The following is a 14164-nucleotide window of genomic DNA, read 5'->3' on the forward strand; positions in this document are numbered from 1 at the left end:
ATCTCGAGCCCCCTCTCGACCCAGCCGGGACAAACGCCAGGCCCCGGTGTCTTTTAATCGAGAGACAGTCGCGCCTCCTACGAAACCCCGGCCTCCCCATCCAGGAACCATCGCCCCTCCTCGGCCAACGGGGATTCGCGGTTGTTACTCCAGGAACTCTATAGTCTACATTCCTGGCCTTGCGTAGACCTCCAAAGGAACGCGACGCGCCTCTCGCTTTCTTTTTGACTCTAGTCTCTTCGTCCGGCCTCTCCTTTGGGGAATAGCTGGGCAATGGCTTCTGGTTGTAAGTGCGATCGACCCTTTCCTGCCTTCCCTGATATATGGGTGGCCGATTTGTTTATTTCACCTCGTCCATCCTCCTCCATTCCCCAACCTCAACCTCACATACATCCTTCCTTTCCTCTCTTTCTCTGAGGCAACCTTCCTTCATTCTTTCCGCTGGTTGTCTCCTGCAGCTTCGTCTGTCGTTCCGCATTCTTGCCATCACTGCCCACCCCAGTGCCTCTCTCTCTCTCCCTCTCTCTCTTGTCATCTGTCTTGCACTTGAATCCAACCCGCATTGCTCCACCGTCTCTCACTTGTATATCGCCTCCGCTGGGCCTCGCCACATTCCCTCATATACTATTAATACTACTCCCTCCTTGTGTCATACATCACCTTGTGCACCCACATACCGCACCTTGCAAACTCTCTTTATATCGTCCCATCTAACCCGGAGAGACGTTCCGCCTGCGAAACTCTCCTTCTACTTTCCTTGACCACAGAAACTAAACGATACCTTGCACAGGTGGAAGAGTCGAAGCCCCTCCCGCCCCGCATCGAAAGGATCATTTGATTGAAGACACCGAAGACATGCGATCCCAGGGTAACATGTCCGATCGCCTTACCATCGAAGTTGACTGCACCTCCCTGGGTTCCAACGAGTGCCCCTCCATGGCTTCTAGCTTCTCCCCCATGGAGTCGCCTACCCCGACTCCGACGAGTGTATACAGTCAAGGCTCTTTGGCCTCCCCCGCCTGGCATGAAGGGGGTCGTTCCCCGCACAAGCATACGAACGACACCCTGAGTCGACGCCGATGCGCAGCGCCTTTCGCTTGGCTAGCATGACATCGAGCGATAGCATGGGCATGCCATATGGGCATATGGAAGCACAGGAGCGGATGCCCATGACCGACTTCCTTACCGGATACGATGAGAACGTCGAGCACTTCTGGATTCCCCCGGAGGCCCAGAAAGCCTATGAGCATGGCGTCCATGGACTTCCATACCCCCAGGCAATGCCTCAGTATCCAACAATGGCCCGCAACCACTACCGTCAACACCCTGCACCCTACCTGCCCGAGTCCGCGACCAATCCTTGCTTGTCGCGTTCTATCTTCCACCAGTCTGAAAGAATCCCTAGCTCAATGTCCATGAGCAACATGATATCTTGGATGGCCCCGCCAACAGACTCGATTGCCCCCCAAACCATTGCCCCGTCGCAGGTCGCCCCGGTTACACCCCCGCCATCCTACTCTGAATTCGCAGGTTCCATCAACACCTTCAAGACGCACACACCGACAACCCCGGCGCGTTGTTCCTCCCTGGGTACTTCTTCTGGAACCGATACCCCCATGAGCCGCCTTTCGGGTGGCATGGACTACCTGGACGATTTCAACCAATCACCAGTCTACAGAGATGGCCTTGCCCGAGTCCAACGTCAACCCTCGAGGAAGACTGCCAGGAAGCAGTCCTCCAAGCAGAGTCTGAGTCTGGAAAACCTACCGTCAATCATCAAGCAAGTCCAGTTCAAGTGCAAGGAACCTGACTGCAAGGGTCGCTTCAAGAGGCAAGAACACCTGAAGCGACACATGAAGAGCCACTCCAAAGAGAAGCCGCATGTGTGCTGGGTCCCTGGATGCGAGCGGGCTTTCTCGCGCAGCGACAACCTGAACGCGCATTACACCAAGACCCACAGCAAGCGTGGTGGACGTAACCGCTATGTTGCGACACTGGATGAGAACAGCCCGGACTACAACCCGGAGTACCGGGGCCAACTAACTGCTGACGGGCGACCGCTCTACAACTCAAAATCCCAAGACATCATGTCCGACGCTCGTGAAACGAGCGAGGAGGCGTGGTTGGAGTGAGGGGAGATAGAGTTTAATATCGGAGGACCGAAGCATGATACCCTTGGGCAAACAGTTGCCCGTTCTCTTTTTGGTCATTAGATGGGCACAGACACACAGGGCCAAACAGACCCCGGTCGGCGCTTCACGGCGTTTTTTTTTGTAAAACATTTCCTGGCTATATACACCGGACGATTTCCTTTGTTTAATTGAATGTCGCATACCATTTCCTTTGTTGTTTCCTTTTTTTTTTCCGTTCCTTCCTGGACCCAAAACTTATGTGCTTTGGCGAGGCTCTTTCCTATATTTGGATAATCCTGCATTGAAATGGAAAGGCTAAAATGGCATGGAAGGCATGGCTTTACTTGTACACGATCGGAGTGACCTGACTTGCGTTCTTTTTTATCTGATTGGTCTCATCCACTACTGAACACTATACGAGATACCTACTAAGTAATAAAAATCATTGGATATCTGAACCATTCTGGAAAACAGGGAAGACCGACCACAGAAACAAGGCAATCGCTGACTAGTTTTCTGTCAGGTCCGATGCGGTTCCGCTGTGGTCTTGAGCTCTCGCCGACCTATTTTTGTCTGGTATCTGATGCGTCAGGTTCATGGGGGGAGGGGGGGATTGAGAGGGTGCTACAGCCGACGAGGGCTAGCGTGGCCTCCGAGATCCAACAGTGTGATGATGGAGCTGGAACGTATCACACCCAGACCGTCTCATCTACGGTGGTAGACTGGTTGTAATAGTAACTTAGGGTACGTGTTCGGTTCATCCATCCACGCGTGGAGACTGGAGGAGACCAGGGCTAGTCCCTTAGTCTTCCTGGCACCGAGTGACAGCGGGAGAGGGAAGGCCAGGAGATATGACTCGGTACCTACTACTCCGTAGTACTGAGTAGTGGGTTGCGGAATGGATGACGAGGATGGATGGCTGGATGTATCCAGTAGGTACCGCAGGCATAGTAAGACGGCCGGGAGCGACTAAAGTAGGTACATGCATTAGCCCGGTCACTTTGCCCGTCGATCTTCCCCACCGAGACCCGCATTCCCAGGCGGTGGCATTGTCCCTATTGGCGGGTCGCCTACCGCTTGTCACTGGGGCCTGGGGCCCTCATCCATGGATCATGGCTGACGGTCCTCGCGGCCTATCTATCGATTGACAAACTGGATCTTGCTGGTTGCACATGAACCTGAACCTAGTCTACCTGAAGCATTAGCATTCGACCAGTGTCGCACTCCACCAGGAATTCCAGCAACCGGGATTCCACCTGAGCCTAAGGGTCTAGGAACAATAGTCCCACATGCCAGGTCCCGTGATGGGTACGGGAAGTACGTATTTCTCCTGCCGTTCGTTCGGTCTGAGCCTCTGAGGGCCTCCAACTCCGCCAGCCCGTCCGCCATTCCGCCCTGCCGATGGAATGATTTTCCCACTTGCTCTCTCTCTCTCTCGACGACGGCACGTCCACGCCGTTGTTTGGCGGCTGGCTGTTGCGGATCACTCAATGAAGTTCACCGCTCCGCGCCGGGATTCCCCGTTCTGCCATGAGACCGACACGATGCCAGCTGGAGCCTGGTATGTCCACGGCTACTCTGACCAGATACTAGAGGACGTGGACCACTGATTTCCAAGGTGTCGGGCATCAAATGAAATCGACCCTGTAGGTAGGTTGCACTGGCTTCGTAGATCTGATCTCACCTCCCAAGTCAGCGTCTTCGGATTCGTGTTCATCCGTCCTGAGACGGCTTGGGTCTCACAAGACTTGGGCTCCGGTGTGATACAGACTAAGGCGGGAACCTGTAGTACAGAACCGGAGATGAAGTTGGCGTTCCAACTCTCAGCTCTTCTCTGTATCACTCAATTCTCGACCTGAGTGGTCCATCCAGGACCGCATTTGAAATACTTGCCAGCTCGCTTGGGACGAGGCTAGAATTACATTTCATGCCCATGCGGGTGTGGCTACTATCAATCGGCATCCTAATGGTAGGTATTAGACCGCCTCATGCTGCTGAGCTCGCCAGTTGAGCACTTGTGCTACATGCCTGCTGATCAATTTCTTTGAGGACAGGATCCAACAATCAACAGTATGTAGCTGCCTTGGCCCAGGCACAGCGATCATGCTCGATACTCTGTCTGCAGTCCTCCACCTCCATGCCCTGACTCGACCACGACTACTAGCAGCAAGTCTCACTTACGCACTGACCTGCCATACATCCGGAATGTGGCCATGTCTCTCGACCTCGAATCATGATGGCTGGATGGAGATCTACATCAGCCCACAGTCTAGATCGCTGATACAAAGTACAACCAAAGCACGCATCTAGCCTTATCTCGGCATGAATGCTCTGCGGCAGCGTTACCTTTCTACCTTCTTTCCCTCCCATTCCGTGCAGTGAGCTTGCAGCACGCCTCATTCTCGAACATCCACAACCTATCAACCCCCACGGAGAGTATTTCTCGACGGGTAAGTAACTTCAGCCTCGAGCGCCATGTCGTCTATTCAACATGATCAGCCCGACACGCGCAGAAGAATACACCTGGCAAGAACACATTGAAGTAGTATGGCATAATAACTACTACCGTCAGATGCGACCTTAACCTTCTCTGACTTGGTCTAGCTGACCCATGCCCGGATGATCGTCTAGCCTTGGATTGAAACAGCACAACGGACAGCAGATCCGATGTCACTAATGCAATGCGTGCACAGACAAACTATAGATCTTACTTTCCATCTATGAAATCAAACGAGCATGGGACTCTGACCATATGCAAGGTTTCCTACAACGATGTGATCACCTGAACTGCTCACCGGTTGCTGGATTCAGCATAGTGAAGTCTCTCGACCGTCCATTTACCTCCTCCACTCAACCCAACGCATACACAAAGGCATTGTGTGTGCGACCTCGGCACGCAGTCACGTACCCTAGGATCATCCCTCCCACTACTTTTTTCAGATCTCCCAAATTAACTTTGACACCCACTGAAACGGTTACACTATTGTCTGTATGTGATATCACATGTGGATTTTTCCTATTGAAGAGTGCCTGCATGGGTCAGACCACTTAGCATTTAGCATGGCAACAAGGAAAATGTTCCCGGGGGATAATCGGCATTTGTGACCTCATGGGGGGCTGTACAGGGCCACGGGCTTGGAGGTGTAGTATACTCCGCACCGCATTTCACCACCCAAATTGTTTTTTCAAGGGGCTGATATATTGCACAGAGCTATGATATATCAACACCAGAACAATAATCTATAAGATTATTGCATTGACCCATTTCCTCCTCGAACCTGTATACCCATGATGCACAAGCATAATCCACGCACAACCACTCTGACTAATCAATACACCAAAACTAGCTACTTGCTTACATAACATCTTCAAATAAATACCCCCCACGCAGCAAAATCTTCACCGTTTCTCTTCCTTTCCTACTCGTGCAGATGCCCACCCATCCAGGTGGCTGGCAAGCAGTCGCAATGCCTTGGAAGATGATGTTCTCCAACAGGCTTGGGACCAATTGATCTGCGATAACATACATCCTCACCGTCTATTATTGTATGCGAGGGAACGTTGAAAGTTTCTGGGACACCTGCAGCTTGGTTATGAACAAGTTTTGGTGGATTCCGGAATGATATGATGGCGTTTTCTATTGTTTCTGGTTGTTTTGGATAGCTTGCATTGTCTCTCTGACTATGATGATCTCTTTTCTTTGGCATGATGCAGTTTATCTGCGATGAGTGTCTATTCCAAAAAATTCAAGCTCAACAGTCTGAGTTTTGAGAGACATGCTAGCTATACTTTTTCGCTCTTTATTAGTGTTGTCTATCCATTGCAATATTACTCTAAAACAAATCAAAATACCTATCCCAACACAAACCTTCCAAACCACCCATCTAAATAGCAATCACCCCTGCACCCAAATCTCCCTCCCCAAAAACACCATCTCCTTATACAACGGCGCCGCAGTCGCATCATAATACGGCTCAATCTCCACAAACCCCAGACTCTGATACAACCGCACCGGCCCCTCCATCGTCCTCAACGTATCAAGCCTCATCTCCCGATAGCCCAGTTCCCTCGCCCTCTCCACAATCGCATTCACGAGCGCTCTGCCGAGTCCCAACCCCCGCGCCTCAGGGGCAACATACAGTCGCTTCACTTCGCAGTATTGGCGCGGTGATTCTGGTGGCGAAGGGAGGGGACGGAGAGCGACGCAGCCGAGGGGCATCGGAGGGGAGGTGTTGCTGTATGCGAGGAGGATTTCGCCATCCGGGGGACTGTATTTCCCTGGGAGAGAGGATAACTCGGCTTCGAAGTTTTGGAAGGTTAGGTCGATGTTGAGGTATTGGGCGTAGGTGGTGAAGAGGGTGCGGGCGGTGGTGAGGTGGGAGGGGGTGGTGGCGGGGATTATGTGGTAGGTTGGGGTGGTCATTTTGTGGGTTGGATTGGGTGGTTGTTTCTTTGGGTTGCGAGGTGAAGTGAAGTGAAGTGAAGTGGTTTGTGGTTCTGGTTCTTGTCTTGTGGGGATTGTGGGTGTTGTGTGTGGTGGGTGTTGGTGGTTGGGTTGGGATTGGTGTGGATTAGTTGTTCGAATGGCGCAATTTCTGGGGTTGTCTTTGGGGGCTTGTTAGCTAGATGGGATCTGAAGATTGGGTGGATATGTATGTACTTAGGTTAATTGCTGTGCTGTACTGTAGAGTGCTGGTATAGATGGGATTGTAGACGCTGGTGCGGGCTTGTTGGGCTTTAGGCTTGGCTGTTCATGCTGATTGATTGGTATAGAAGCAGATTCAGGCCGAAGAAGATGGAAAGAAAGCATGATGTTTGTCAATTGGGGTCAATCCGTGGAGTGTTGGAGACGTCGACTGTCAGCAGAAGGGCGCGATGGCAATCCCGATTAGGAAATGGGCGTGATGTCACGCCGATTGGGAAAGGCGTGGATGCCTCAGGCCATCATCCAGCGGGGGTCACCAGAAGAATCTCTCCTCTTTCTCTCATCCTCCCTTTCTCCTCATCCGGCGGCATTGTCGGATCAGACGGGTAAAGAACTGCTTGCTCTCAGGGTTTGATGTCATGATATTCATGGCTGTGTGGGCTGGCGGTCTACATAATAAGATGGTTATCACATGCTGCTCGCGTTTCCAGCCATCTTAATCTCCGGTTATACTCACTAATCAAGCAGAGCCCACTGTTGACTCTCCACTATGATAACCTCTGATCAAGACCAGAGTCGGGTGTGATACTCGGTGAAAGGCCGATGAAACAAGTTGGTGACACAAGCTTTCAATCCCGGCATCAACCATCCTATACCGCTGCACCCCTATTCTTAAAAGCCGGCTTGTGTCGGATAGCAGAGTACTGCAGGACCATCTTCCCTGTTGTGCTCTCTTTGTCCGTCTCTTCATGATTCGGCTCGCCTCCGGGCCTAACCCTCAGGATCAGCCAACATGAACGCTGGCCATGCCATTCGTCCGTGGCGGGCGGACAGCCGGGTTCCTGAAATTAATCGATCATTAGGTCCTGCAGATCGCTCTGATCGGGGCGAATCAAGGCAGACCTCAGCTCAAAGCAGGAACCGACGCAAGCTTTGCTACGGGATTCGGGACTCAAATGCCTCGCTACTTATCAATTAGGCTGGTCTCTACCCACTCTGCGGGCCTAACCTCCGATGGCGCCCCGACGGATCAGCTGGAACGGTGACCGACTGCACTCTGCAGACCACCGCTACCCCCATCAATTGGCCAATTCGCGTCCTCCTCATTCGCAACAGTGCGGGTCTTCACGGTGACCTCCGCTATCTTAAGACTGCCTCTTCGATCAACTCCGGCAAATCAGCTGCTCCTTATCAGGACATGTGCTATCAACCACTATCGGGGCAGACTTCCCCGCTACCGATATTGAGGTGGCCTGGTTGCTAGGTCGGACCGGAGTATATGGGGCAGCTACACGCTACTGATGTACGTAGTATAAAATGGGCCAATTGCTCCCAATTCCTCTCAATTGTCAATTCAATCCTGTGTTCTGTACTTTACGAAGTCTACGATCCCTTATGCCCGAAATGTCGTTCATCCCTTCCGCGGGCATGCTCGCCCTGGCTGCCGTGCAGCTCAGCTCCGGTGTGCTGGCTGGCATTGACACTTGCCCCTCGGACAGCGTTCTGAGTTGCTCGGCCGATGACACCGCTTCCTGCTGCTTCAACTCCCCTGGAGGTTCCCTCCTGCAGACCCAATTCTGGGACTACGACCCGTCCGATGGCCCGACCGACTCCTGGACCATCCACGGACTCTGGTATGTGGCAATATAACCATCTCACACCACCACTAACACACTTTCAGGCCCGATAACTGCGATGGCACCTACCAAGAGTACTGCGACGACTCCCGCGAGTACAGCAACATCACCGCCATCCTCAAGGAGCAAGGCCGCACCGAGCTCCTGTCCTACATGGAGGAATACTGGCCCGACTACGAGGGCTCCGACGAGGATGAGACCTTCTGGGAGCACGAGTGGAACAAGCACGGTAAGCCAGCCTGATCCCCCTTCAAAATCTAAAACCTAACCCATAATCCCACAGGAACCTGCATCAACACCATCGACCCCAGCTGCTACACCGACTACTACGCTCAGGAGGAAGTCGGCGACTTCTTCCAGCAGGTTGTCGACCTCTTCAAGGGCCTGGATTCTTACACCGTATGCACCCCCACCCCCATTCCTACCTTCTCCAAACAATTCTAACCACACCAGGCCCTCTCCGACGCTGGCATCACTCCCTCCGAGGACACCACATACAAGCTGAGCGACATCGAGGACGCCCTTGCCGCCATTCACGACGGCTACCCTCCCTACGTCGGCTGCGAGGACGGTGCCATCTCCCAGCTGTACTACTACTTCAACGTCCGCGGCAGCGCCATCAACGGAACCTATGTTGCTGCTGAGAGACGTAAGTCACCCATCCCGATATCATAAAGCGTGAACTAATATTTCTACAGTCGAGGACTCCAACTGCGACGACTCCGGCATCAAGTACCCTCCCAAGTCAAGCAGCAGCTCTGGCTCTGGTTCCGGCTCCGGCTCCGGCAGCTCCGGATACGGTGGCTACGGCTACGGTGACTACGGCTACGGATACAAGAAGAGGGCTACTCGCAAGAGAGGTCTTAAGAACTAGATTAGTCTAGCTTGATAGCTCTATAGCTTAGAAGACGGATGCTGCTGGAGTGGTGTAGGAGAAGGAAACCGTGCACGGTGAAAAGTTGTGAATTGCTTGCTCGCGTACGTAGTAGTCGCTCGTTGTGAATACAATTCGGATTGTCTATCTACATCTATGTCTCTTGTATGTATGCTGCAACGTATGTGCCCAGACAAATAGGTGTATGGGACTCGGATTGAGAGAAGATCCAAATAGAGGCCTAAGCATAATCCTAAACACATAATTCTATACCTCGTGCGTAGGCAACATCTCGCTATTGGATAAGCCCAGCAATCCTGGATAGTTATTGACATCAGGTCACGTCTCCATAAACGATATGAAGTCATCACGTCACCCCCAGGTGGAATCAAGTCATAATGGGTGGCATGCTACTCAATGCATAGCAATATACGCTATCCAATCAGTGACTGTCCTCCACGTAAGCGAACCGCAGGTGCGCTCGGTGCTGTGGACCAAGCTTTACGCACGTGTCTGGCCCTACCTCTTGCTATGGAGGATAGATAATATGCCGCGCGTGCGTATTGGTAGGCTAGCCAGCCCAGAGAGCGGACGGGGGAACGTGTCTGACTGGGGTGCTGATGGGTCCTCTGGCATGTGCTTTGATCCGCGTGGGATGGATGGCCAGGGATGGGCCGGTGAGAGGTTTGAGGTTTCAGAAGAAGACGCGGTACATTCAAAGTCCCTTCAAACGAGCATTTCTCCTTTCCTCTTCGATATTGGCCCCGACGCGATCCAAGAAATCCATCCGACCCAGAAATCCTTCCTTGGCTTTGCTGTGCAGGTTGAGCTCGTCCTTGATACCCGCTTGATCCACATACGCCGCCCAATCCAGACGAGATTTCTCGACCGTGTTGATCTTCGGTCCCCGGGCGTTCTCCTGTCCGGCTGTCTCCGTAGCGGGCATCTTCTCCCAGCTTTTCTTGATCGCGCCGGTCGGATTCGGATCGAATCGAGAGGGTCGTCGAAGCGGTCGACGCAGCAGTTTGATGGGTTCTTTGTTATGATCCATATCGGAAGCAGAGACGGTCTCTGCTTCCTTTTCGCCCGCTAAGAAAAGCTTCGCTTCCGCTGAATCCTTCGGCACGAGCTTCTCCTCCGTTATCATCTCCCCTGCAAATTTGTATGTCCGTTTGATCTTGATCATCTCCTCGGTGTAGTTTGTCTGGGGTTTTTGTGCCGATGTCGTTGTTCCATTATTATCCGCGCGCGTCTCTCCATCCTTCTGTCCATCCGCAGACGTAGCATCATCCTTCTTCTCACCCTGGGACAACGAACCCCCGATTCCCGAATCAGAAGCATTCATCTTCGCCCATAACGCTTCCACATCGACCGTAGCGCCATCGATCTTCGCAAGCGGTTTGCGCTCTTCCCCTCTGCATGATATCAGCATCAGACCTATTCCTCAGTACCCCTCCCTTCCCCGAACCATCAAAAAAGAGAAACCAAAAGAAAAGAGAAAAGACATACATCCTCATTTTCATCGCGCGTGTCCGCACAAACCCCCCCGTTCCCCCCTCCTCATCCTCGTCCTCATCACCCTTCCTCTTCTTATCCTTCTTCGCCTTGGCCTTCTGAATCGTCGCCTCGTCCCCGGAATCCAACTCCTCCGGTCCCTGAGCATTTTTATTATCCCCCGTCTTCCGTTTCTTGGCTACCGGTTCCGCGGTCACCTCCTCCTCGTCATCGGAATCAGACATCCCCGACTCGGCGTCGGGAAGTGCGTCGTCATCGAGCTGGAAGTCGGAGTCTTCGGCGGAGTCGTATTGGTCATCGTCGTTGTCATATTCGGCAGTCAGGGAGGCTAGATCGGGAGGCATTTTGATAGGTTATGATTGGTATGGTAGGTAGATGGGAGTGTTATTGTATGGTGAGAGTAGAGGGAGTAGAAAATCGGGATGCTGGATGGTGATTCTGCCGGGCGGTGGGAATTAATTATGTAATTGATCTGACCAATCGGAGTGAGTATAGGAAGGAGGTGATGGGGCCGAGGTTGAGATAAGGAGAGCTCAGCTATCTACCTATCTATCTCTAGATTAGTGAATAAGAGGCTATTCATCATTCTGGTAAAGGTGGAGGTGGTATTGTATAAATCGACATTCTCTCATAATAATACCCTATATTCCATTCGATATTTGAATCTGAACCCACAACCCCATGCTAATTAATATCGACGGGCCGACCCGCGCTCGACAAATCACCCTCAACCGAGGATGAAATCATGAGATAGAGGGGGATATAACTCCCTAGCAGCTCCCAGATATCACCTCCACCATATCAAACAAACTACCACCAATAACCTACGTAACCTACCCTCCTCAGCACCATCCACTCATAATGTCCACCACCGCACTCCCCACCAAACCCGTCGCCCTCGTCATCGGCGCCTCCCGGGGCATAGGCCGACAAATCGCCCTCGACCTCGCAAAGAATAACTACACCGGTACCATACCCTCCTCCCATCCCCGTCACCCAACCACAGCTACAGTACTAACAAAGAAAACCCCAGTAATCGTCGCCGCCAAAACAACTTCTCCCCCGGGCACCAATCTCAAAATACCAAACCCCAACTCCCAACACAGTACAATCCACACCGTCGCCCAAGAAATCACATCTCAGGGCGGCACAGCCTACCCCCTTCGCGTCGACGTGCGCTCACCCACCCAAATCACCTCCCTAGTGACCTCCACCCTCGCACTCACCAACAACCGGCTAGATGTGGTGGTGTATAACTCGGGCGCGATCTGGTGGGGTTCGATCCGGAATACGCCCCTAAAACGATTCCAGTTAATGCAACAGGTGAATCCGGAGGGTCTGTATGCGGTGGTTATGGCTGTGTTGGAGGTTTTTGAGAAACAGGGGTGGGGGAGGGTGGTGGTGGTTTCGCCGCCGGTTTATTCGAGGTTTTGGAGGGGGAAGGGGGGGTATGCTATGGGTATGTTCTTCTCTTTGGTTGGGGATGGGAGGAAGGGGAGGGGAGGTAGGCTAATAAGGGTATGGGTATAGGAAAGGTGGCGATGAGTGTACTTACCAAGGCTCTGGCGATGGATTTTGTCAGAGAGGGCAAGATGGATATGGCTGTTACTAGTCTTTGGCCGGCTACGGTATGTTTTGTTTCTTTGGGGTGGAGGGTGGGGGTGAGGGTGAAGTTGGCTGATATGGTTGTTTAGGCTATTGAGAGTGCGGCTACGGAGATGAATCCGGGGGGTTCGTTGAAGGAGGATTTGAGGAAGCCGGTATGATCTTCTTCTTTTTTTTTTCCCGTTGAAGTGGGTTGGTTGGTTGGTTGGTGGGTTGAGATACTTACAAGTAGACCAGACTATCTTCTCTGATGCCGTTCTCGGGATTCTGAATACCCCGGCACATATTGTTAACGGTATGTTGGCCCTTGATGAAGACTTCCTGCGGGAGTATTGCGGGGTGGAGGATTTCTCCAAGTACTCTGTTGTTCCTGGGGCGAGTCCCAGACGGATAATGCCCAAGGAGTTTCCTGTGTTGGAGGTGGCGGAGCAGGATGATGAGGGGGTGAGGATGGATAGTTCGAAGGGGAGAGCGAAGTTGTAGTTTCTTGTTCTGTGAATAGGAGATTTACTATATTGTGTCATACTCTTGTCAGGTCAAGTCAACTACCTACATTACTTATACTACCCATCACCACCCTTACCTATCACTACATCCAACCACCCCCAATCTCCTTAAGCAACAGTCCTACACTCAAGTCCCAGGATACTTATCCACCCCACCCACACTCACACTCGCACTCACACTCTCCTCCCCCAAACTCATCGTCCGCTCCCCCTTCTCCTCCCCCTTCACCCCATCTCCATCCCCAACCCTCCACCTCTCCACCCTTCTCCCAACCCACCATCCCAAAACCACCACCACCCCCATCACAACCTCCAACCCAAGCAAAACATTCAACAACCCAAACGCCGCCGTAGTAACCTCACAATCACGCTTGAAATGCACCGGCGCGGTAGCATTCCCATTCCCACTCCCACTACCACTGGCAGTGGTTCCATTCCCCCGTATCTCCTCCCACTTACACGTCCACGAATGCAACGTCTCACTCTCCGTAAACCCGCTCGGATGTCTCGCTCCAGGATGATATATCACGAACAGAAGACCCACTACTGCGGTGATGAACCCCGAAAGGGCGGTTGCAGCGGCGAGGAGGTTGAGACGGCGGATGTGGGAGTGTGGCTGTTGATTATTTCTATTAGTCTTGATTTCCAGTTTTAGGGTATAGAGTAGGGCAGTACTCACAGAGGGAAGAAGAGCAGTGATGATGTATAGGAGGTTTTGGAATGCAATCACACATCCACAAGCCAGGAGAGCAATGGTGGGACGCAGATCCAGGTTCAAGGGCCAGAGGTATAGCCAGATGCGCGTGTAGGGGGCGGTTTGGCGGTAGTGGTGGAGGACGACGGCTTCGCAGGCGATGGTGGGGATGGAGACGAGGAAGGTGAGGATGGCGAGGGCGAGACGGGTGTGGCGGAGGTGATGGGTGCGAGTGAGGAATTTGGATTCGGCTTCGATGGAGGTGATGGGTGGGGTTAGGGGTTGGGAGGTGATGGTGGTGGTGATGGTGGTTTGGGAGGAGGTTAGGGAGGTCATTTTCTTTTCTTTTATTTTCTTTCTTTCTTTCTTTTTTAGTGAATGGGTTATGGGTATTTGGGAATAAGTTGGGAAAAATGGTAAAGCCTTGCCAGAAGGCTAGATAACTTGAAGCAAGATAGAAGAAGAAAAAGATGAATAGAGAAATGAGAGGAACATGCACAAAACAAAGAACGAAGAAAGCTGCAAGCACCAACTACTTATGCAACTCAAATCCCAT

At 52.3% G+C, this 14164-nt stretch overlaps 7 protein-coding genes across 7 annotated transcripts; 3 read left to right on the top strand and 4 right to left on the bottom strand.

The window, feature by feature from the left end:
* Positions 1 to 273: 273 nt before the first annotated feature.
* Positions 274 to 2132, top strand: brlA (C2H2 type transcription factor BrlA; the record flags this gene model as incomplete). Its single annotated transcript, XM_025613642.1, has 3 exons — positions 274 to 286; positions 791 to 987; positions 1071 to 2132. 3 exons carry the CDS (start codon positions 274 to 276, stop codon positions 2130 to 2132), a joined length of 1272 nt encoding a protein of 423 aa, XP_025472078.1.
* Positions 2133 to 5908: 3776 nt separating this feature from the next.
* On the bottom strand, positions 5909 to 6973 carry BO94DRAFT_484085 (GNAT family N-acetyltransferase). Its single transcript, XM_025608945.1, has 2 exons — positions 6793 to 6973; positions 5909 to 6737 (listed from the first exon to the last, which is right to left on the bottom strand). Exon 2 carries the CDS (start codon positions 6553 to 6555, stop codon positions 6028 to 6030), a length of 528 nt encoding a protein of 175 aa, XP_025472079.1. The 5' UTR covers positions 6556 to 6737; positions 6793 to 6973; the 3' UTR covers positions 5909 to 6027.
* A 1208-nt stretch (positions 6974 to 8181) lies between these two features.
* BO94DRAFT_581653 (T2 family ribonuclease) lies at positions 8182 to 9288 on the top strand (the record flags this gene model as incomplete). Its single annotated transcript, XM_025615419.1, has 5 exons — positions 8182 to 8411; positions 8459 to 8643; positions 8698 to 8813; positions 8868 to 9063; positions 9113 to 9288. The coding sequence occupies 5 exons, from the start codon at positions 8182 to 8184 to the stop codon at positions 9286 to 9288; spliced, it is 903 nt and encodes a 300-aa protein (XP_025472080.1).
* On the bottom strand, positions 9199 to 9829 carry BO94DRAFT_224953 (uncharacterized protein). The gene has a single exon (XM_025606249.1). It carries the CDS (start codon positions 9654 to 9656, stop codon positions 9309 to 9311), a length of 348 nt encoding a protein of 115 aa, XP_025472081.1. The 5' UTR covers positions 9657 to 9829; the 3' UTR covers positions 9199 to 9308.
* A 174-nt stretch (positions 9830 to 10003) lies between these two features.
* On the bottom strand, positions 10004 to 11027 carry swc5 (putative Swr1p complex component (Swc5); the record flags this gene model as incomplete). The annotated part of the gene is made up of 2 exons (XM_025607681.1): positions 10004 to 10703; positions 10798 to 11027. The coding sequence occupies 2 exons, from the start codon at positions 11025 to 11027 to the stop codon at positions 10004 to 10006; spliced, it is 930 nt and encodes a 309-aa protein (XP_025472082.1).
* A 514-nt stretch (positions 11028 to 11541) lies between these two features.
* Positions 11542 to 12961, top strand: BO94DRAFT_484093 (short chain dehydrogenase family protein). Its single transcript, XM_025608946.1, has 5 exons — positions 11542 to 11770; positions 11837 to 12262; positions 12334 to 12431; positions 12498 to 12563; positions 12646 to 12961. Exons 1-5 carry the CDS (start codon positions 11665 to 11667, stop codon positions 12889 to 12891), a joined length of 942 nt encoding a protein of 313 aa, XP_025472083.1. The 5' UTR covers positions 11542 to 11664; the 3' UTR covers positions 12892 to 12961.
* On the bottom strand, positions 12940 to 14066 carry BO94DRAFT_225068 (uncharacterized protein). The gene is made up of 3 exons (XM_025606250.1): positions 13594 to 14066; positions 13259 to 13530; positions 12940 to 13018 (listed from the first exon to the last, which is right to left on the bottom strand). The coding sequence occupies exons 1-3, from the start codon at positions 13942 to 13944 to the stop codon at positions 12988 to 12990; spliced, it is 654 nt and encodes a 217-aa protein (XP_025472084.1). The 5' UTR covers positions 13945 to 14066; the 3' UTR covers positions 12940 to 12987.
* Between the last annotated feature and the right edge of the window lie 98 nt (positions 14067 to 14164).

The sequence above is a fragment of the Aspergillus sclerotioniger genome (genome assembly GCF_003184525.1).
Source record: "Aspergillus sclerotioniger CBS 115572 chromosome Unknown BO94scaffold_3, whole genome shotgun sequence".
Taxonomy (NCBI): Eukaryota; Fungi; Ascomycota; class Eurotiomycetes; order Eurotiales; family Aspergillaceae; genus Aspergillus; species Aspergillus sclerotioniger.